Source organism: Suricata suricatta, chromosome X (genome assembly GCF_006229205.1).
Source record: "Suricata suricatta isolate VVHF042 chromosome X, meerkat_22Aug2017_6uvM2_HiC, whole genome shotgun sequence".
In the NCBI taxonomy this organism is placed as follows: domain Eukaryota; kingdom Metazoa; phylum Chordata; class Mammalia; order Carnivora; family Herpestidae; genus Suricata; species Suricata suricatta.
The window spans coordinates 16,820,845-16,845,406 of record NC_043717.1 but is presented as its reverse complement, the minus strand read 5'-3'; the positions used below and the strand labels follow the sequence as shown (position 1 = coordinate 16,845,406).

The 24,562-nt window shown below is 44.4% G+C and overlaps 1 protein-coding gene across 1 annotated transcript in view; it reads right to left on the bottom strand.

Annotated features, from left to right (window-relative positions):
* SMS (spermine synthase) overlaps window positions 1-24,562 on the bottom strand; it is a 56,050-nt gene that overhangs the window by 31,084 nt on the left and 404 nt on the right. Inside the window, exon 2 of the mRNA XM_029929530.1 lies at window positions 12,681-12,687. Within this exon, the coding sequence (XP_029785390.1) occupies window positions 12,681-12,687 (7 nt within the window). The remainder of the gene's footprint in view (window positions 1-12,680; window positions 12,688-24,562) is intronic.

Genomic DNA, 24,562 nt, shown 5'->3' with positions numbered 1-24,562 from the left:
CAGTGATGTTTGGAACTATGTTCTCAAGACCTTCCAGAGCACAATAAGAATGAAGACCACTAACTGGGTTCAGAGGCCAAACTGAACAGCAGATGTCTTGTTCTGGCTGGCATAGACTTAAAAACCAAATTTCACCTGCCCCCCCCACCCCCCGGAGTGGATGGAATGGTGTGCCCCCCGCCCTCCCCAAAGGATATGTCGACATACTAACCTCCAGAACCTGGAAATGTGACCTGATTTGGAAAAAGGGTTTTGCAGATGTAATTACGGATCTAGAGAGGAGATCATCCTAGATTATCCAGGTGGGCCCTGAATCCAATGACAATGCCCTTATGACAGAAAAGGAGACACAGGGATAAAGGAGGAGTAGGTGACAGAAAGACCAAAGTAGAGACTGAACTGCTAACAAACGCCACAGGCTGAGAACACCAGGGGCCACAAGAAGCTAGAAGAGGCAAGCAAGGACTCTCCACTAGAACCTTTAGAAGGACCACAGTCCTGCCAATGATTTGTTTTGGACTTCTGGCCTCCAGAACTGGGACAGAATAGGTTTTTGTTGTTTTAATCCTACTTGTAGCACTTGGTTACGGCAGCTCCAGAGGACTAATACACCCACCAAAATTCATAGTTTTAACATCACTAACAAACGAAAGCGGGGCGCCTGGGTCGCTCTGTAGGTTAAGCCTCCGACTTCAGCTCAGGTCATGATCTTGTGGTTCGGGAGCTTGAGTCCCGTGTCAGACTCTCTGCTTTCAGCAGAGCCCACTTCAGATCCTCTGCCCACTGCTCTCTGCCCCTCTTCTGCTTATCCTCTCTTTCTCTCTCTCTCAAAATAAACAAACTTTAAAAAATTGCAAATAGCATAGCAAAAATGGCAGTGAAGTCATCATTTTTTAATCTTCCGAATCTCCAGAAACAGAGCTATTAGGATAGCACAACTAAAACTCATGGACACCATTTAAAACAAAACTAGATGAGCGTGCACCCCAAAGCCCCCAAACAGGAGCAGGTAGAGACAAGCAGGTCACAACCCAGAGGCCAGTGTGGTACCAGCATGGTGAGACGAAGTGAGAAAGCAAAGGGACTTCAAACTGCTCATAAAAATACCCGCGGGCCTCATGCACAGGAAGGGCTCTCCTCCCTTGAGAAGGCACAGCCAGAAGGGCACAGTGAGAGGGAGCAGGGTACCTGGGTAGAGCCAGCGACTGTCAGGACGGCCAACCCCTATGACGGTCAAAAGAACTGAGGCTGCTTCTAGGGAAATGCCCCGGGCAGTGAAAGACTACTGGAGCAGAATGCACACCACACACACATCGCAAGCATCAACCAACACGAGTGGTGACCTCCTGTCTTATTAGTCTAGCTCATTCCCAAAGAACTAGACCTTTGGGAAACTCATTTGGCAGAAAATAGCTGGCTTCGCTATTCTGAAATTGGTTTCAGGAAATTAAAAGGGGGAAGACTGAATTTTATCTGCTGAATTATATTCGATTTTAAGACTGAAATCCACCCCCTAAAAAAATTCTGATTTCAAACTTCCTAAAAAGAACTGATCTTGTTCAGTCTGTCAATGAGGCCTGGTGGGTTCAAGCCACCATGGAAGTGACTGAGCTGCAGGGCAGGAAAGACCAGTGTGCCCGAGTCCCACATACCCCAAGCAGTACTTGCCCTGAACAGGAAAGCCACTATGTCATTATTCAATCCCTTCTAGCTAGAACAGATGCTTTCACTTTTGAAAGTGTATAAAACAAATCATCACTCCTGGTAAATGGTCTCAGGACTGGGTTCCGTTGGCACATTACAAAACAGGACACAAATCCCCAAGTGCTGGTGAAGGAGACACTCCAGACAGATCCACCCTGTTAACTGGCCAGGCTGTGCAGTGAATGAGTGTTGGGAGCTATCTGAACTTACCGGTAGAGTGAAAATTCCTGGTGAGGCTACGGCAAGTTTGCACGGTCTCTTGCCCCCAGATAGCTCCCCAAATCTACCCTCTTGAAACTTTCATTCCTGCTTGGGCACCAAACCTCAAACTGCTTTGCTGATTAGTGTCAGGAGATGCCTGTCCCCTTGCCTTGCCCCTGAGATGTGACTGCACCTGGTCAGGGAAAAGATAACTAAGCTAGATACACCCTAACACAACACATAACTTTCCCCTAAGCAATACGGATAACTGAATACCTTCTGGGCCTGAATGCCTTTGTGATAGTCACTACTGTGATTAAAATTTATCAGTCATCTTTGGGACTGTGAGAGCAGGATTTCTGTCTCCTGAGAATCCTGTTTTTCTGGGAACTTGCTCTTAGAGTTATAAACAGCCTAATGACCCTTACTCATAAAAAACTGACCTTTAATAAACAATGCTGTTTGCCTCTTGGTTAAAGGTCGCTTCCTTGAGGCTAGACCTGAGGTTTTGTAAAAATACCTATGACACCATGAGTGCCTGTGGCTAAAATTGTAAAACTTATCTATGGGAAATCATTTACTGCCCTTTCTTGTCCTTGTACCTTTTGCCATAAATAAACCTTGAGAACCAGACAAGATGGAGACGCCTGCCAGATGGGCAGGGGGGCCTGTCTGGGGATCAGAACGAAACACAAGGCTCTCCCACTCTCTCTTTGGCCTACACCGTCATCCTTCGGGGGAACCCTGGACCTGCAGGAGCTGGACTCCAGCAAATGAGGACCTCAGCTCCAAGGCTGAGCCAGGGCAAACTCTAACCCTTTTTTTTTTTTTTATGTCTTTTATTTATTTTTGAGAGACAGAGAGAGACAGTGTGAGCAAGGGAGGGTCAGAGAGAGATGGAGACACAGAATCTGAAGCAGGCTCCAGGCTCTGAGCTAGATGTCAGCACAGAGCCTGACGCGGGGCTTGAACTCACGAAATGTGAGATCATGACCTGAGCCAAAGTCGGACGCTTAACCGACTGAGCCACCCAGGCACCCCCAAACTCTATCCCTTGAGCCAGGGAAAGGGGGATCTTTGTTGATACACCTAAAACCCTTGTCTGCTGGCCAAACCCAGCATGGCGACTGTCCCCTTTTTCTAACTGGCACAATTAGCAGGAAGTCACTGAGGAGGCTAATGTAGGCCCTCCATTCAGCCAGGTTTCAAACAGAAGAAAAACACAATATGAAAGAAACCCAATTGAGAGTGTTACTTCTTTCTGAACTGCGGGCTTGCCCCTCAATTCCACAGAAATATTCCAGGTCTGAATGTTATTTCTGGCGGTCGCCACCACCTGGTCCCTTGTGGGTGCAGAATGTGCCAGCCCTGCCGAGGGCACAGGGACCATGCTCTTCTGCACTATCCCCCTACTCTCTCCTGTCCTGTCATTCGCATGGCTTGCAGCCCTGTGAGAAGAGAGAGAAAGGGGAGCCAGAGCTGAAGCAATTGCCCAGCAACTCTTTCCCAGAACCAAGGTTTTTAAATAAAAACAAAGCCATGAGGTGCCTGGGTGGCTCAGTCGGTTGGGCATCCAAATCTTGATTTAGGCTCAGGTCATGATCACTGAGTAGTGGAATAAGCCCCAAGGTGGGCTCCACACTAAGCATGGAGCCTGCTGAGGATTGATTGATTGATTGATTGATTCATTATTCATTCTCTCTCTCTCTCTCTCTCCCCACTCCCTTTGCCCTTGCCCCTGCTTGTTCTCTCTCCCTCTCTATCAAATCAAATTTAAAAAAAATTAAAAAATAAAATAAAATGAAGCCAAAGACCTGAGCCATGCTAGGTTAAACGATGTGGCTAGATTGGTCACCTTTATCTCAAGTGCTCAGTAAGTGTTCTGCGGGGAAACGAACTTATTTCAGTTGGCTAAATTAATCATCCATGTTACTATATCTTTGCAGAAGTTTCTAGAACATCTAAATCAGTGGTTTTCAATCCTAGCAGTGCATTATAATCACTGGGGAGTTTTAAAAAACTGTTATGTCACATCCTAGACCAATCAAATAAAAATCTGGGGGTGGGACCAAGGCATCAGTATTTTTCAAAGCTCCCTGGGAAATCCCAGTGCACAGCCATGGTTGAGAACCACTGATTGAAACTCCTAGATAACAAGAACAAACAAGAAATCCCCACTATTTCCAAACTAATTACACTCGAGTCATCGAAAGGTTATAGTATAGAAAATGTTGAACAAAGTCTGGGAAAAAAAAACCCAACTCCTTACTAACTATAGCCACATGTAGCTTAGGACATGCCCCAGAAAATGCTTTGTGGTTGTTATTCAATTTCAACTTTCATGCCTGTCTAGTAAGAAACATGTAACATGACCAAACAAAATATATTTGGTTATATTGGGGTTCCTCAATTGGGGATGGCAACATACGGAGTGAAGGACTGTCTTGTCCTGCACAGGACCTTGGCAAACCCGGTCATACACACTACGTGAGGGTAGTGTCCCCCCTCTGTTAAACAAAAAATTTTTAAGGGGGCACCTGGGTGGCTCAGTTAAGTGACCAACTCTTGATTTTAGCTCAGGTCATGTTTTCATGGTTTGTGTGATCGAGCCCTATATCGGGCTCTGCACTGGCAGTGTGGTGCCTGTTTGGGATTCTGTCTCCCTCTTTCTGCCCCTCCTGTGTGCATGCGCTCACTCGCTTGCTCACTCTCTCTCTCTGTAAAAAAAAAAAAAAAACTTTAAAAAATAAAAATAGGGATGCCTATACGGCCCAGTTGGTTAAGTGACCAACTCTTCATTTAGGCTCAGGTCATGGTCTTACGGTTTGTGTGATGGAGCCCCACATTGGGCTCTGTGCTGACAGCATGGGGCCTGCTTGGGATTCTACCTCTCTAAATAAATAAACTTTTAAAAAGTGCTCATGAGGCACCTCGGTGGCTCAGTCGGTTAAGCATCTGACTTCAGCTCAGGTCATGATCTCACAGTCCGTGGATTCGAGCCCCGCATCAGACTCTGTGCTGACAGCTCAGAGCCTGGAGCCTGCTGCGGATTCTGCATCTCCCTCTCCCTCTCTCCCTCTCCCTCTCTCTCTCTCTCTCTCTCTCTCTCTCTCTCTGGAGCCTGCTGCGGATTCTGCATCTCTCTGTCCCTCCTTTTCCTCTTCCTCCTTCTCTCTCTCTCTCAAAAGTAAATAAACATTAAAAAATATTTTTAAAAAGTGCTCACATGCTGTCTCTCTCTCTCTCAAAATAAATACACTTTAAAGTTTTTTAGAAGACTCCACAGCCTCATCGCACAGGGGCAGAAGTGGCATGGGCAACACAATCCCTTGAGAATTACTACTAAACTGAGCTTGGAGTCAGAGCATATCCAAATTTGGGAACACAAGAATGCAATGTCATAAATACCTACAGACCAGAGAAGCTGAAAGTAGATTCAAATGCTAAAAGAGATATAATCACACAGCTTTTGAGTAGGCATGGTAATCCAGACAAGGCTAATAAATGTTGTTCGGCAGAATTTTTTTAAAAACTCTGGTCAGGCAAGAATGATGTGCAACTAGTAAACCACTTAGCCTTCCAAAGTGCTCAGCAACACAAGGCCTCGTCCCAGAGCAATATGTCCTTTGTCCACTAAAAACTCAATGTCCCCATTTCCAGACCACCACCCACTTTGAATTTATTCAACAATAACTTTAAAAGAATCAACTTGGAGGACTGATCCAAATTAAATACACCACTACCAAAAGAAAGGAAGGGAAGAGAGGATGAAAATAATGTGAGGGTGAGAGGAGAGCATATGCTTCATTTTCCCCCAGAGATCCACTCTTGGAGAGCTCTGACCATGACCATCAGCTCCAGGTGGCTGAATCTCTAATCCCTATATTCAAATGTAAGGTGCCTCCTGCCTAAATGCTCGCCACACTGTCCCAGTCAAGTCTGACAATTGGCTTGGACTTCTCTACTCCCCATCTAGATGTTAATACCCCTGATACTTCAAATCCCCCCCCACAGCCTGCCCTTGAAACCTCACCCACAAATCCCCACCACAGCCTCTCTGCCCATCCAAGCTCACTGGCCAGGCACCCCTCACGCACCTTACTTCCTCAACCGTAAGATGCAGACACAACTTTGCAGGTTTCCTGCAGGGAAACTGACACCAGTGTTCATTCCCTCCATCGCTCCTGGTCTGGCACTGCCATCTAATTATTGCTCCGTTCAGTGGGCAGCCCTGGGCACAGAAGTTCAGCAGATCAGCTGCACCCACCCAGCTTACTAGCCCAAAACATTGAGTAAGGGATTCATGCTGAGTAAAAACCTAAGATACCCAGCACCCTGGCAAAAAGGGGAAAACATGTTTTCCATCATATAAATTCTCACTTCTTTCTTCCATTTTAAGTAATGGCTAAGATACTGTAACTTCCTTAACAAGATGAATTCTCGTAGGGGATGTCCTGAGGGAAGAAGCAATTGTTACACCCAGAAAAAATTATCTCTGCATCTGTGGACTTGACTTGCATCTTAAGTCCTTTTCAACTTCAAAAATTTGAATGAAGAAAACTCAGGACATAGGGTGTGTGACAGTCACTTCTTGTGCAGGACCATCTGCCGGCCCAGCCATGGGTGAGAGCCCCAGTGGCCACCTCTGCAAAGTGTGGGTTTGGTACGGGTGATTCACTCACATTGAAGCAGCATCTGGCTAGTGAAATTAGGAGACAAATTTCTATTCTTGCTGAGCGCATCTTCAATTGTGAGGGTTGGAAATCCCACACATCCCCATTAGGCCCCCATCTCCCATTTCTGTGCTTCCTAGGTCTCCCTCACAATGGCTCAAACTACTTCCAGCCAAGAGGTTGATTATTCCCATCATCGCACCATGCCCAAGTGGTGCAGACCCATCTCCGGCCTCCTCCCAGTGCGCCCCTACTGCACACACCCTGTCATCTCCAGAGCCCGTGCCTTACTCCACTTGACTCTGATCCCGCTGGGAGTGCCTCCCGATCCCACTTTATGCCCAGGCAGGGGCCACCCCGACCGCCCTCCTCCTGTGGGCAGTGGCAGCTCACAGCAAGGGGAAGCATCAACACAGGCATCCTTTCCTCAAAACCCAAGAAGGTGATGGCAGAGAAGCAAAGAGCCAGGTCTGCGTTGTGCAGTTTCCCTTCACACAAACACCAGCTTTCGGGTTACCTCGATAGGCTCCTAACCTAAAGTGGAACAAAGGGCAAACTGCGTTCCAAAACAGTTTGAAGTCATTCAAGTATATGTTTTAAAAATCCACTCTGGAGGCACCTGGATGGCTCAGTCTGATCAGCATCTTTTGGTTTCAGCTCAGGTCATGATCTCACAGTTCATGTGTTCAAGCCCCATGTCTGGCCAGACGGCACTGAGCCTGCTTGGGATTCTCTCTCTCCCTCTCTGTCTCTGCCCCTCCCCTGTTCCTGCTATCAAAATAAATAAGTTGAAAAAATAAGTCATTTATTAAATAAAATAAAATAAAAATCCATTCAGATGTCCTAATCTCGACAATGGTGGTGGTTACATGACTATATGCATTGGTCAAAACTCAGAACTATACTCAAAATTTAGTCAACATGAATTATATCAAGTTTTTAAAAATCTACTCCAGGGGCACCTACATGGCTCAGTTAGGCATCCAACTCTTGGTTTGGGCTCAGGTCATGATCTCCTGGTTCATGGGTTTGAACTCCATGTGGAACTTCATGTTGGCAGCACCCAACCTGCCTGAGATTCTCTCTCTGCCCTTCCCCAGCTCCCTCTCTCTAAAAATAAATAAATAAACTTTAAAAAATCTATTCCAGGGACTCTTGACCTCAGGGTTGGGAGTTCAAGCCCCACATTGGACTTTGTGCTGAGAGGGAGCCTACTTAAAAAAAAAAATGGATTCCAGACTTACCACCACCATTAGCATAACCGCCCTGAGAATAACAACACAGTACAGCATTCCTCCTGGGCTCGCTCTCACCCAAGTACGTGCTCACAAGTACTTAAGGGTGTGAGAACATCTTTCGAACTCACTTGGGATATGCTAGATACAATCAAAAACATCAGTGTTGGGGCACCTGGGTGGCTCAGTTGGTTAAGCATCTGGCTTTGGCTCAGGTCATGATCTCACAGTTCATGGGTTTGAGCCCCGCATCGGGCTCTGTGCTGACAGCTAGCTCAGAGCCTGGAGCCTGTTTCAGATTCTGTATCTCCCTCTCTCTCTGACCCTCCCCTGCTTGTGCTGTCCCTGTCTCTCAAAAATAAATAAGAAACAGAAAAGATTAAAAAAAAAAAAACACATCAGTGTTGACAGTCAGCAAATCCAGATTACTGAAATCAAGTGATATACAGAGAAAACCTTCACATTTCACAATCAAAAAGAGCTCAACACTCAAAATTACGTTAATTTTTTTTAATTTTTAATTTTATGTTAATTTATTATTTTTGACAGAGACAGAGCATGAGTGGGGAAGAAGAGAGAGGGAGACACAGAATCCAAAGCAGGTCCCAGGCTCTGAGCTGTCAGCACAGAGCCCGACGCAGGGCTCAAACCCATGAACTGCAAGATCATGACCTGAGCCCAAGTTGGTTACTTAACCCTGAGTCACTCAGATGCCCCCAGTTTTTTTTTATTTTTAACTTTTAACAAAGGGTCTTGTGCATCAGGAGAATTTGCAGACATTCAGAAGCCTCATAAATTTCCAGGGATTAAGGTGAAGGTCAAGCATGTGGTTCCTTGGGCTATCTTACTTCAACAGCTTGGTCTTCTAGTCCCACAACCAGTTGTTGTTTTTTTGTTTTGTTTTTTACAACAGCTGCAAGATAATTAATCACACACAAAACCCAAGACAACAGCAATGTTCAGAGCAGCAGGTTTCATAACAATGAAAAAGTGGAAACACCCAAAATGTCCATCAAGCTATAAATGGATAAGCAAAATGTGGTATATCCATACCATGAACTATTATTATTCAGCCATAAAAGGAATGCAATATTGATATATACTACAACATGGATGACATGATGCCGAGTGAAAGAAAGCAGCCACAAAGGACCACATACTGAAGGAGTCCATTCACACGACATAGCCAGAAAAGGCATATCCCTACACATGAAAAGCAAATTAGCACATACCAGAGGCTGGGAGGAACAGGAGGCTAGGAGCAATACGGATTTCTTCCAGGGGTGATGAAAATGTTCTAAAGTTGTGGCGATGGTCACACAACTCAATGTGCTGAAAACTAATGAATTGTACAGTTTAAGTGGGGGAACAGTAATATGGCATGAGAGTCATCTCAATAAACCTGTCCCCAAAAGTCCAATCACACAAGCTGCACTTTCAGATTCTCAATTACTGTGAGGTAATCAAGGCAACCGAAAGTTCCAGAAGTCGGCTGCTCCCTTTCAACCACCCATAAATAAGGCAGGCCTTAGGCACAGGTTAAAGGGGCCGCATGGGTCCCCCCGACCCATCAACGAGTACCGCGCACCTGAGCAGCTGGCGAGCGCGGGCACCATCCCAGGCAGTGGACGCCCGCCCGCGGCCAGTCTCGGTGCCTCCGCTCAGTCATCGCGATGCGCAGCAAGGCCACTATAGCTAATAACGGCGCATCAGATACTTGAAAGTGGCTGGGAAGAGTGGATCTTAAAAGTTCTCATCACGAGGGGAAAACTGTAATATGTGGTGATGGATCTTAACTAGACTCCCTGTGGTGATCTTCACAAGATAATACAAATATCAAACCATTATGGTATACACCCAAATCTAATACTTTACATCAATTACACATCAACAAAAAAAAATTCTTGGGGCACCTGGGAGGCTCAGTCGGTTGATCTTACAACTTTGAACTTTGGCTCAGGTCATGACCTTGCAGTTCGTGAGGTGGAGCCCCACATCAGCCTGTCTACACAAATCCTGTGCCCCCCTCTCTGCCCCTCCCCTGCTTGCACTCTCCCAAAAATAAATTAATATTTTAAAAATTCTTTTAAATGTAAAAATCATAGCAATGACGTAGGGCCACAAAACACAGAAAGGGACAAACGACAAACAATTTGGAGGGCTTATTTAGGAGAAGTTTCCACCAAACCAAGGAAATGTTAGGCACAGAAAGAAAGAGAAAAACGAACTGACATCACACTGACAGCCGTCCGACACAACACAGAAATAACACCCAAGCTCTTTTCATGCAAATGTGCATTAAAGAAAAACTACATGGGCTCTTTACAGTATCAGCCACAACTACTATTTCTTAGAACTCACATTACAGTACACTAGGCATACTGTATGTTGCTAATTATTTCACTGCCCTGCCTTCCCTTCCTCACTGCAAGAGAGCAAGAGAGCAGTTAAAGAGGCATTCCTCCATCACCCCCAACACCTACTGGAAAGAGGCAAGAGCGTCATTCTATTGTAGTATAATAAGCTACGTCTCTCTATGAGCCAATCTCTTTATGAAATTAAAGAAGGGTTCATGAAAATATAATTTACGAGACACAATCCTAACCTAACCCCTCTTTATTCTGGAACCCAATATTTGTACCCTCTTCTTCCTGGTAAACCCGTTTCTCCCATAAGACTCGGAGTCTTCAAAGCAGCCACAACCCACAAGCCTCAGTGAGCACAGAGCTGGAGACTCCTCCAGGGAGGGCTCTTGTTCTGACCTAGCCCACATGCGAGGCTAACCAAGTGTTGTGAAGTAAGGCACAGAATGGGGAGATTACGCAAAAGCCTGGCTTTCACTTGGGGAGAAGGGAACAGTTTGTGGTCATGAGACGCTGGACATCTGGCCACCTGACCTCTCCCAGAAGGCATCATTTGAGCAACACAAGGCATGCCCAGACTGCACCGGTCCATGTTTTCAGAGAAGAGAACTTCAGGCTAGAACTGTGAGACAGAAGACCAACAAGGCAGAGGACACAAAGAGGCCAGGACCACAAAAAGCCCTCTCTGGGGGCTGCAGTCCACCCAACAGTTAAAAGCCCCCAAGAAAGGAGATGAAACCAGACCCGGCCACAGCATAAAGCAGATGAGCAAGATGGCAAGAGGGAACTAGTAGGATCTGAGGTTAGAGGACATGAGAAAATGTAATATATCAGCCCTTACCTTCAGTTCACAACTGCGGTCCACAGTCCACTATGAGGAGTGGAAAGGTACCAGAGGCCCTACCCCCGCACCCCTTCATCTCACAAAGCAGCAGGATGAAAACGGGCCACCACAAGGTCAGATGGCAGTGGTTTCCTTCAGCTCCACCCAGAAGGAAAAGCATATTTTTCCCCAAAGTAGTAACTGTGGGACTGCTGCTTCTACCATCCAGGAACACTATCAGGAATAGCCAGCTCTCTCCCCACTAACTTTAGGTGCGCAGAATACCTGACAGGTCAGATATCAACCATTAGATTTCTTTTTAATTTTTTTGATGTTTATTTTTATTTGAGAGTGTTATGCCCAGATTTCAATGTTGCCCCCAATAACCAGAGACTGGCAGGGAGTCACACATGCAAAAGCAAAGGGCTTTATTATGGGCTTAGGCTCGCCGGGCCTAAGCTTGGGCTCACAGACCTCACCAGCGCAGTGGATCCGTGCTGAGAGCCCCAAACAAGGGCTGAGCAGGGTTTTTATGGGGTTTGGGAAGGGGGAGTTACAGGAAATTGAGACAAAGGTACAGTGATCCAATCATCCCATAACAGCACTGGCAGCAACTTTAACCATACACAATGCTCAGAGTGTTCGTTACTTTTGGCGGGCCCCATTCACAACATTTAGAGTGTTAACCAATTACAGAGTGGACCCAGGACCCCCCATGTAGGGTGTAACCAGCCTTAAACAATAAGTGATTATCTATAGCTTCTATCTTTAGGCCTGCCCTTAGGAATGTTAAGGATGTTAGCTGGCCTTTCCTCATTGGGTGTTACTAGGGTGGTCCCTCCTGCCTTGGACAATGTGTGCCCTTCTATTGTCTAATGATTCTGAGAAATGACACTTAGGCCTCCAAGGTCAGAGGGAAAACTTGAAGCCTGTCATGGAGTCAGTTTGGTTCAGACCTGTGTCCTTTCAAGAGAGGGACAGAGTGCACGGAGGGGAGGGGCAGACAGAGAGGCAGACACAGAATCTAAAGCAGGCTCCAGGCTCCAAGCTGTCACTACAGAGGCCGATGCGGGCCACGAACTGGCAGATCATGACCTGAGCCAAAGTCGATGCTCAACCACCTGAGCCACCCAGGCTCCCCTGAATCTTAATTTTTAATAGGGGAGTAGATTCCATTATATTTATCATGATCACTAATACATTTATTATTATAAATGTCATATTTTATGCTACTTTTAATGTTTCCTTACTTTTTAATTTGTTTTCTGAATTTCAAATTTGTTTTTCCCTTTTGAGTGCTTTCATCTTCATTTCTTTGGAAGCCATATATATTCCTTTTGATACTGTTCAGTGTGACTTTTTTTCCTCCTGTTTCAAATGGTAGGATTTTTAAAAAAATATTATGTGTTTATTTTTTTTATAGTTTATTCAAGTGTGACTTTTCCGCTTAAGATCATGACCTGAGCCAAACTCAGACGCTCAACCGAGCCAACCAGGTGCCCCCCATTTCTATTTCTACAAACAATTCTATGGCTTATGCCCAAGCTTCCATGCCAGACAGCAAATCAACAATGAAACAGTATTTCCAGAGATAAAGCAGTTTGGACTTCATGTTATCAAAAAAATCACATTTATATCAGAGCTGCCCCTGAGACAACTTTGGCATCTTCTCCTCCTCCGCCTTTGGCCAGGGCACACTCAGCGAAGTCCGCATTCAGGACTGCGCCCTCCAGAATGAACCTCCAAGATTACTCAGCACCCAGGAGGTGCAGGCATCGTTATGTGCCACAGAGATGAAAGACAAAGGACACAAGTCAAAATTCCCTGGACAGAGGGAGGGTGTGTACTATGATGGATTCCAGATGAGAGAAAGGCCATGGAGGGCGGGGCTGGGAATCAGTACTTGAATATTTTTCAGATGGTTCTAAAGCAAGCCACTGGACTTAGCAGGTCTAAAGGCATGGGTGGGCAAACTTGTTCCATAAAGGGCCACACAGTAAAGATTTCAGGCTTTGCAGGCCAAATCAGGGCTTTGTCAGTCACCAGGAGGTCTTATAAAGAAGGCCAGAAAAGTAAGATGTAGCCCAAGAGCCCAAGTTTGTTGACCCCTGGTCTAAGGTCTTTCCCAGCTCTAAATTCCTAGCCAACAGGCATAGGGACACTCAGTTGTTAATTCTACAACCTGAATTTCCAGAAGTGGCATTCTTAGAATTTGAGACTAGATTAATGTGAATACTTCCTCCATTCAAGTTAGCAGCTTATTAAATGCGGGGGGGAGGGGGGAATAACAGCTAATAACCTATAGAACTAGGACCCCTGCTTTTTAAGGAATACATAGAAGTATCATTAGCAGCTAACAGAGAAGCTGCACTGCAGAATGACAATATTTAAGAGTACTAGTCAGCATTTTTAAGTAACAAATTGCTAGTCTATGCTCCCACTTCAAGAACACAGAAAAAGAGAAAAATAAACTCAAAGTAAGCAGAAGGAAAGTAATAAAGGTAATGGCAGAAATCAATGAAATTAAAACAGAAAAACTATAGAGAGAAAAAAATTAATGAAGCAAAAAGCTACTTCTTTATCAAGATCAATAAAAATGACAAACTCTAGGCAAGACTGACAAGAAAAACAAAAGAGGGAAGATAACTGATTGCCAGTATTAAGAACAGGAGATATCAATACATAACCCATAGACACCAAAAGAATAAAGGAATCCTACAAACAACTCTACACACATAAATCTAGCAACTTAAAAGGAAATGGGTCAATTCCTAAAAAAACACAAACTATACAACTCACCAATATGAAATAATCTGAATAGCCCTATAACTATCAAGGCAATTGAGTCTGTAATTTAAAAACTCCAAAACAGAAATCTTGAGGGCCAGATGATTTCACTGGAGAGTTGTACCACACATTTAAAGATGAGCAACACCAATTCTATACAAAATCTCTTGCAGAGTACAGATAAGGAAGGAATGCCTAATTCATTTTATGAAACCATGATCCTAATACCAAACCACACAAACACAATCGACAAAGAGAAACCTACAGACCAAATATCCCTCATGAATATATAAACACAAAAATCCTTTGCAAATCATTAACAAATAAGAATTCAGCAATAAATAAAATTATGTACCATGACCAAGGGGGATTTACTCTAGTTTGTAAGGCTGGTCCAATATTAAAACGAAACAAAAATCAATGTGATCCACCATATATAATAATAAGTTTAAGAAAAATCACATTATTAATTGATGCAAAGTATCTGACAAAATCCAACAACCATTCAAAAAAAACCATACACTAAAACTAGTAATAAAGGGGAACTTCCACAACTTCGTAAAGAGCATTTTAAAAACCTATAGCTACCATTGTACTTAATGGCAAGACTGAATGCTATTAATGCCAGCTCAGTAAGGCACAGAAAGGTCAAGAATTTGCCTGAGGCCACACAGCTAATAAATTATAGAGCCAGGATTCAAACTCCATGAGTTCTGAGTTCAAAATCCAGTGCTTTTAATCACAACGTCATTTTGTCTTTCCTCAGTTATAGTTCCCATACACCAAATCATCAACAGTGGTTATCTACTTGTGATAGGATTATAGATCTGGGTTCCCCTCTTGTATTTCCCTACACAGCTTATACATAGTCTAAAATGAGCAAATATTTGTCAAAATGAAAAAAAATATGTAAAAATGCAAACACAGATCATTACTTTAACAACTCCTGCAGTTTCTTCAAGTAAAGCCAGACCCCTTATCAAAGAAAAAAAAAAAGAACTCTATAAACAATTTAAATTTAATATTCACAAAATGCTTTAAAAAGTCATATCAAATCTTACACCTCACAACCAAGGGATGTAAGTTCATGGGAAGCCTTGTCCTCTCCAACACAGATAAACCCCATTTAGGAACATCAAGCACTTACTGAGGCCCTGGACCCTCTTCCTCAAAATTCCAGAGCCAATGGGGCACCTCAGCTGCAGTATTAGGAAGTTCAAAGATTCAGTGTTAAATCACTGAATAGACCTACACCATTACTGTTTCCCAAAGCATGTTCCACAGCACTGGCCCTCTAAAAAAAGAGTCCCATAAAGAAGTCATGGGACTATGTAATGCACAGCATGGTGACTCCAGTTAACACCATATTATACAGTTGAAAGTTGCTGAAAGCAGACCTTGAAAGTTCTCATCACACACAAAAAATGTTAACTATGTATGGAAATGGATGTTACCTAGACCTACAGTCTTGATCATTTCACAATGCATAACAAATATGAAATAAATACACTGTACATCTGAAAGTAGTTATCATACATCAATTATACTTCAACAATAAAAAAAAGAAAAAGCATTTCACCCCGGACCAAGTTTAAGATACATTCTATATTCAGCTCTAGAAACTGAGAACATCCATTAAAATATCAGTTGTACTTCACCACTATTATTTGTAGTCCTTCAGAAGAGATTATGTGTGGGTTTTTTTTTTAAGTTTCTTTCTTTCTTTTTTTGAGAGAAAGAGAGCAGGAAGGGCAGAGAGAGGGGAAAAAGTGAGAATCCAAAGCAGGCTCCGTGCTGTCAGCACAGAGCTCAATGCGCGGTTTGAACTCACCAACCTTGAGATCATGACCTGAGCCAAAACCAAGAGTCTGATGCTTAACCGACTGAGCCACCCAGGCACCCAGAGATGACATGGTCTTAAACATAACAATGTCCTTGGCGTCTGGGGAGCTCAGTCAGTTAAGTGTCCAACTTTGGCTCAGGTCATGATCTCACAGTTCATGGGTTCGAGCCCCACACTGGGCTCTGTGCCGACAGCTCACAGGCTGGAGTCTGCTTTGGATCCTGTGTCTCCCTCTTTCTCTGCCCCTCCCCTGCTCGCACTCTGTCTCTGTCTCTCTCTCCCCCCCTCATTCTCTCAAAAATGACAAATATTAAATATAACAATATTCTATGGGCGCCTCGGTGGCTCAGTCGGTTAAGTGTCCGACTTCGCCTCAGGTCATGATCTCATGGTTCATGGGTTTAAGCCTCACATCAGGCTCTGTGCCAACAGCTCAGGGCCTGGAACCTGTCCTCAGATTCTGTCTCCCTCTCTCTCTGACCCTCCCCTGCTCATGCTGTATCTCTCAAAAAGAAATTAAAACATTAAAAAAATTAAAAAATATATATAACAATATTCTAGAAATTTTTCAGGATTCTCAATGGAGAAATTTCCATTCTAAGGAAAACAGAGTCATGCAACACAAACACGTGTCATCCCTTAAAATTCAGAGTGCTCCTTAAAACTTTTGCTTTAACTTAAAGAGCTCCTTTAATAAAGTAAGACCAACCTTCAAATCTCATGCCAAAGCATTCTTTCCTGCCTCTTCTTTTGCCAGCAGAACTTGGCCTTATCTTTCAGCAAGTTAAATTCACAGCTCTTTATAACTGAGCATCTTTATCCACTGGCACAATTTCAAAGTACTCAGTATTGCAATTAGTGTTACATGGTTTTTGTACCATTTGACGGTCCTCCAAACATTTTACTGCACATCCCACCCAACACACAGTGTGTGGGATTTTGGTATCATTAGCAGCTACACGCAGAGGGAGAAATTAAGGTGCATGTGAAACTAACCCGGAGGGTCTTCTTCCTCTTCCCCCCAGGGTCTTCTGAAACATGCTACCAGTTCTTACCAGCTCCTTTTGGGTGTACGGTTTAGCACATAAATGCCAAGTGATCACAAGCAAGGCTGCTAGCTCAGTGGCTCCTTCCAGAACTCAGATGACAGTATCAGTTTAATGAAATCCAGGCCCACCACAATTTAGGGCCCCCGAGTTGTTTTTCCTGGGGTCTGGAGAAGTGCCTAGTTGTAAGGGTTTCAAAGAGCATTTGTGCAATGGTTTACATACTTGGTTTAAAGATTCAATTGAGGAGGTTTCCCGACTCTTCAAAAGAACTGTGCCTGTAAGTTAACTACCATGAAATGGTGGTTGCAGTGGCAGCACACGCCAGCAGGCTTGGGTTACAGCTGCAGTGAGATGGTGGATTAAAACGCCTGGAATGCGTGGGGCTCCAGATACTCAACTCAGGAACAGCTTTACTGAACACGTTTTTAAACAGAGGCCCAGCCATAATCCAGTAACTTTCTAACCAATCTTTACCTGCCAAGGATTAGTATGACCGCGTTGGTCTCAATTCAAATTATAAAGCCCGTAATTCCAAATCCTACTCCGTTGCCAAGCCTGACACCAAAAGCTCTAACTTTTCAGAGCCGTGAGAGCACACTTCGTTCCGTACCTCTCCCAACAAAGTACCAGAGGCCTGAGTGACCATTCAAATACAGCCCATTTCAATATATATTTAGATGCACAGATTTCCAAGCTGCTAACTCTCCACTGCAAAACCTGCCGGTACATTCAGACTAATTTCTCAATGCTCATTTTATATATACATACATGCATGCATATATATATATATATATATATATATATTTCTTTTTTCCCTTAGAGAAAGTGAGAAGCAGGGGTAGGGGAGGGGGCAAAGGGAGAGAGAATCTTAAGCAGGCTCCACACTCAGCATGGAGCCCAACACTGGGCTCGATCCCACAACCCTGTGATCATGACCTGAGCGGAATCCAGAGTTGGACAACCAACAGCCACCCAGGTGCCTCTAAATATCAATTAATCTAAATACCAATTAATATCTTAAGGTTTTTCCAGTTTCCAATATGGGAAGTTAAAAAGAACATTCTATTTTTATTTGCTCCTCTCCTTGTTGGGTTGAACACCTTCATGTATACATCTATGTCTCTTGTATGTTTTTCTTTCCTATATTAATCATATGATTTTATTTAATGGTATACTAGTTTCTATTCATAAGACCTTTGGTTTGCTGTTTGTTAAAAATATTAAATTTTTGCCATCCACGATGCATACATTTTCTATCTTAATTTTAGCCAACTTAAAATCAGCTTCCCCCCTTCAAAAAAACACAAAGTGTCCATTGTTGGTTTATAAACTGGAAAATGCTATCCTTAATAAAATGTGACCGCAGGGCCTCAAAATACTTGAAAATGTACCTCTCTCATTATCTGGAGTGGAGATTGTTGCTAATGCCTGGATTCTGGAGTCAATTTCTTAAACAGCTGTTATCCCTTCCACAGCACTTAAAATAATGATAGAGAATTACCAAATAACTAGATGAGGCTTGAGATAAAGCACAAAGTAATTTTACCATACACTACCTCTATAGGTTTAAAGAAATGGGTGTAACTTTGGAACAACACTCTAAAAAGATTCATTATGGTTTATACAATTTTTTAATGGCAAGCTCACAAAACTAATTCCCAGCAATGTGCAATTACTCAGCCTGGAGTCAAATACAGCTTGATTAGTGCAATTAAGAATCTTTTGCAGAGTTGGGGGAAAGAGAGTTAAAAAAAGCAAGCAAGCAAGCAAGCAAGCAAGCAAGCAAGGGTGTGCCAAATGAAAAGAGGTTCCAGAGACCTCCCCCAAGCAGTCCAAGAAACATTTGCAAACAACAATTCAACTTGAGAGAATACCTAAAGGACAAAAAATACCACACCCACAGCTGTTCAATTCTGAGCCTGGGAACCTCCCAGCTACTTGGAAGGACAAGGAGCGCGAGACCCAAAGGTGTGCTGGGGGAGGGAGAACTGAGTAGGAAAGGCAATGGTGAGGGCTGATAAGGAGTTGTGACTTTAGCCACGTGGAGAAGACACATAGGAGGCTTTTTAAATGAGAAAAGGGATAGGAATCTGTTGAGTTTGTGGTGATCAAGCCTTTCCCCAAAATGGAGACAAACTGGGAGAATGTGGCCAAGAAGGGTAGCACAGAAAATGATTGAGCAGGGAATCGGTGTAGCAGGTAGAACGCACAGGACTGAACAACTGGCTGTTTGGTGCTTGAGGTTGGGGGATACCCCGTGTTCCTGATACAAGGGGTTTTTGTTTTAATGAGGATCCTCTTATAGTGGTTCATGTACTTAATTAGCATCAGAATTACTGGAAGGAAGCTGGTTAAAAATGCAAATTCCAGAAACTCCCCCCAGCCCAGACACCAATTCAGTGAATCTAGAAAAGAACCAAGCAGGCATTCCCCCTTCCCCAGTCGTCAGCCCCCTCAAGCCTTCACAGTTAAAGAGAGTGTGGGGTGGGGGGGTGTGGTCACGAAGGGAGATAAAGTGTGAGAGGATAAGGTCCGACAATGCTGAGACAAAGGGGAAAGTTTTCTCCTCTTGAACAACAAAAACACTAGATGCAATCAAAATTGGATTGGGGGGGGGGGTTGTGCTTATCGCTATTTCAACCACACAAAGACGATATTTCCTCCAGAAAGCAGCTCAACAAATACAAGGAAAGAGTGGGAGCTCCAAGGATGGGCGGAAGGTTCAGGAAATCAGGGAGGGAAGGTCACCAGAAGCCACAGGCTCGGCTGCATAGGAAATGCTGGCTAAGCCCTCGGCTCTGAACCAATCCTAGGGCAAACCTTGAAAGAAGGTAAGATCCTCCCTCCCTCCCTCTAGGACTACTGATTTGTGTATAATGGAGACCTCCAAAAACAACAAGATCAAGGTCATCTGGATTACGGAGATGGCCTAGCTAGAATTTACATTGGGGGTTCTCTACCCCAGCTCCATGGATGTCTTGGGGTGTCGTCCTGTGCAATGTAGTGTATCGAGCATGCATCCTTAGCCTACAAGATGCTAGTAGCACTTCCCCACTTGTGATAACCAAATATGACCCCAGATACAACCAAATGCCACCAGGAAAGCGTGGGGGGGGAGGGGAGGAGAGACTGGGTCCTTGGGAATCACAGCCTCAAACTAAGAGGCTTGGCAGTTGTGGAATTAACAAAGGCCTTGGAATCAAACAGACAAAGCTTTCAATCCTAGCTACCCCATTTATAAGGTGAAAAGCTTCAATGGGCCTATTTATTCATCTTTAAAATGGGGATAACAGGACCTACCACAGGGTTGTTGTGAGGATTACGTAAAATAACGTGTAATGCGCTTAGGGCAATGCCTAGCCCAGGAGGCAACTAATAAATACTGGCTTTTATGTTTTCAAAGAGATGTCTGTCTTGAAGAGGAACCAGGGACATTTGCTTACAGCTCTAGCGTTGAGTGGAAACCTACTCCGCCTAAAAGAAACTACACAGAAACTACAGTCTCCTTTCTCTCCAGCTTGTAGGGGGTCTGAACCAGGAGGCTTTGGATTCCCCAGGGGCCAGTGGATAAAATTCAGGGGGTCTGTTAACTTGGATGGGAAAAAATGTGCATCCTCATTTTCACTAGTTAAATTTAGCATTTTCTTCAATTATGCTTCTAAAAGCACACATCAACTATACCTGGCTATTAACACCAAAAAAACATTACAGCTTTCTCTTACATCACAACTGAAATACCGACTTTCTGAGCTCTACCTCGAAATTATGGAAGTTATTAGGCCTGATGCTAGATATCGTGTTATTTAGTATGCTACTGAAGAAGCATATATTACTATGCTACATATTTGGGATTTTTTTTAAATTTTGAAAATCGTTATTTTAAAGTAATTGGGTTACTTTATGCATTTAGAATTCTTACTCCGAGGGGGTGCCTGGATGACTCAGTCAGAAGACCATAAGACTCCTGATCTGGGGTCATGAGTTTGAGCCCCATGGTGGGTGTTGAGGGGACTTAAATAATAAAACTTAAAAATATATGTAAAATTCTTACTCTGAGAGGAGCTCCACAGTCTTTCCTGAAGAGGGTCAAAGGCACAAAATAAGAACCCCTACCCTAAACCTTTTTTGGCTAAGCCCATAATTCCCAAGATCTTTGTTATAAAACTAATATCTGAATTGGATTAACACAAGTCACTTATCCTTCCCTATATAAACTATAGGCCAGCAGTCCAAACATGAACATAACAGCATCAGATAGGTTTCCTCACTCAGGACCCGTCAAGTGTGCCTTGTTTTCCCCGGGACACCTGAACTAGCTTTCCATCTTTACCGGTAACATCCATCAGGTCCATTCAGCCAGCACTTACTAAACATGTAGGATGTAGCAGGGTTGTGTCCAGGATACAGACACTGGAGGTCTGCCTTCAAAGACACTCCCAGCCCAGGGGAAGAAATGAGGCATGGACAGGAGAACTGCTAGACCGGCCAATTGCTCTACCGGGGCAGGCAGAGGCCATGTGTACCACACTCACCTATGTGTACCAAGCACACCTGCTGCCTAGCATCTATGACTAGGAACAAAAACCGTGTGTCCTTCACCAGCCCAGAGATGCTTAAACCATACAAACATAGGGCATGTTTGTTCTTGTTAGCCTCAGCTGAGAAATCATAAATGTTTTTTGGGTTCAAGAGTCTTAATAGTTCACTGACAAGATGACCAAAGATGAGGTTTTGTTTTTAGCAAAAATTAAAATTTCCTGAGTTATGTCATCAGCCACGACACTAAACAGGCACGACCAAGCCCAACCTATAATCGCCATTAGTGGCCCAGAGGCTGCTGGGTACTAGCTGGCTTGCACTCCTAACTACGTTATGTAGAACCCAATATAATAACTAAGTGGTTCAAGTTTAATTCCATTAAAATCACATCATGGAACTGGAGCATTAGGAAGAATTACTGACAAATGGGAAAAAGAGCATGAATCCAGGCTCCACAGGCATTTGACTCACCCTTGAGTCACATCCAGTACTCACCATGCCAAGACTAATGCCTTTTGACTGATTATCAATTAAAATAAATGTTTTTGGAGACCTCACACACAGGTGGTAGATTTCTCACCTAGGGCCCCTAAATGAAAGTAGAATTAGGGTGCCTGGGTGGCTCAGTCGGTTAAGTGGCCAACTCTTGATTTTAGCTCAGGTCATGATTTCACCATTCAGGAGTTCCAGCCTGGCATCAGGCTCTGCACTGACAGGGTGGAGCCCGCTTGGGATTCTCTCTCTCTCTCCCCATCTCTCTGCCCCTCCCCCACTCATATTCTCATTCATTTATTCTCTCTCTCTCAAATATAAACAGGGGCGCCTGGGTGGCTCAGTCAGTTTAGCATCCGACTTCGGTTCAGGTCACGATCTCATGGTTGGTGGGTTCAAGCCTGCAAGGGGCTCTGTGCTGACGGCTCAGAGCCTGGACCTTCTTTGGACTCTGTGACTCCCTCTCTGCCCTCCCGATCATGCTCTGTCTCTCTCTTCTTCAAAGCTAAGTAAACATTAAAAAATTTTCTTAATTATTATTAAGAAACATAAAACATTATGAAAACTAGAAGAACTTATAAGATCATATTTTAGCTAAATACCCTTATGTTCCAAGTGTATTCACCTACTGACAGCAAAGGGGACAGACAGGTCGTCCCCCAAATCACGTGACAGGGGAATACAAGAAGAATCAGAGTTTTCTTACTCCCAAAACACTTTTGTAGGGACTCAAGAACTAACAAAGATGCATACATACACACCTCCCTCCTTAGTATTATTTCTTCCTAGAAAGCTCTTCTGCTTGCCATCAAAACTTTCTCATCTTTGGGGCGCCTGGGTGGCTCAGTCGTTTTTAGTGTCTGACTCTTGATTTCAGTTCAAGTCCTGCAGCTGACAGCCAGAGCTTGCTTGGGATTCTCTCTCCCAGCCCCTACCCTGTTCAGGTGCACAAACATACAAGCTCACTCACTCGCTCGCTCGCTCGCTCGCTCTCTCTCTCAAAATGAATAAACTTTAAAAAAAACCACTTTTTCATCTTTGAGATCAACAGGCTGAAAATTAAGGACTAATTGACTGGGATTTTCTTTTTTAATTTTACTTTCTCCTTCAACAACTAAATTATTTAGATGCCACTTCCACACCTTGGCAGCTCAGAACCTGCCGGCTTCCCCTGCTCCCTTCCAAACTGTGCTATGTGTCTGTGTTCTGGGTCTCTGGTTCTCTCCCTCTCTAGGCAGTATCAGCCCAAGTGTTAAAGTTCTCTTGATTGGGGCGCCTGGTTGGCCAAGTCAGAGCATGTGACTTCCAATCTCAGTGCTGTGAGTTCAAACTCCATGTTGGGCATGGAGCCTACTTTAAAGATAATAAATAAATTTCTCTTCCATTTTCTTTATAAGGTGATGGTTTCCCCCCACTTTCACAACGGAACACAAATGCCCATTGTGAGCCATCATTTCGACACAGAACATCTGAATTAAGCTAAAGCTGTTTTAAGGCTCCAGGCAAGGACACAGACTGAAAGAATGCCAGAATGTTCCAGCCTCCTCCTGAGATTACCGTTCTTAGAGCCCAGAAACCCATGATCTATAAGTATAGGTGAGCGTTCACACATGCGGACTACCAAGGACACTTCCTAGACTCACCTCTTAGCAGCTGGGTGACCCTGAACCACTACTTCCTCAGCTCTCGAGCTACTCACCTCCAAACTGAGTATGCAAGAACCTTCAATAACTACTAAACCCTAAAGCTGGCAGGTACCCCAAGCTGGCTGCACTCCTCAATCACCATTTTATCTCCTGATACTGTCATCTCCCTTCTCGATACCCTCAACTAAGACATGTGGGAAGTAAAAAACGCTTTGTTTTCTCCAAGTCACGTCCCAACTACCCGCATACAATGACATTACTTAACAATCTTGCAGTGTTTCACAGCAACTCCCTTAACATTAAGACTCAAGTGCGTCCTCCCCTCCTTTCTTTTTTTTTTTCCTTAACCACCGGGAAGAGAATACTGTGAAAGTCTGAGACATAAGGCCAAAGTCACATGCAGAGCCAATCAAGAAAGACAAGATGCAAACCTTAGGTCTTGCTTCAAATCCTTAAAGTATTTTTTTTATTAAATCTTTGCCTTTGCAGAGCCCTTAAGCTGGAAGGGGGGGAAGAAAATGCAAAGTGAGTATTTAGAATTTCAAGAGAAGAGAAAGTGAGAAAGTCAAGGTTTTAAAAAGTGGGAACGGAAAAGGTTGCTCCATCCAATTCGAGGAAAACGGTGAAAAGGCGACATACGGACGAGACTCTCCAAGTGGAATGTACAGGAAACGCTGATTCAAGTCTGCAGCGCCTAAAGGTTTAAAAGCCACCAGAAGAAAGGCTGGCAGTCCTACCCCTCCCCCCCCACGCACACACATTAGAAGCGCCTAGAGAAAAGCATGCAAAATACCCTTCCCCTTCATAATTCCTGCACACAGCTCCAACTTTCCAGCCTTTGGGTCTGGCCGGCTCTTTTCCAAGCCTCCTCGATTCGGGTAGTTATAATTCCCGCGCCCAGATCTCGCCGCTCCCCCCCCCCGCAACAATCACCGTTTCCTTCCCGCCCCCCCCCTCGTCTCTTTCCGCGGGACCCGTCTCCTACGCAGTCTGCTAAGAATCCTGCAAGCGCGGCGCGGCTCCCACGAGGGGAGCCCGCGCCCCGGGGTGGAGGGGATTTACCCGCCGCCGAGAATAGGAAAAGGTCACGCGGGCGGCCCCGCGCGGCGCACGTCCCCCGCCCCTGCACCCCCCGTCCCAACGGGGCCCGCGGACGTGGGGGCTTTCCTCCCGAGCCGCGCGGCGCGAAGGGGACCTTCGCGGGGGC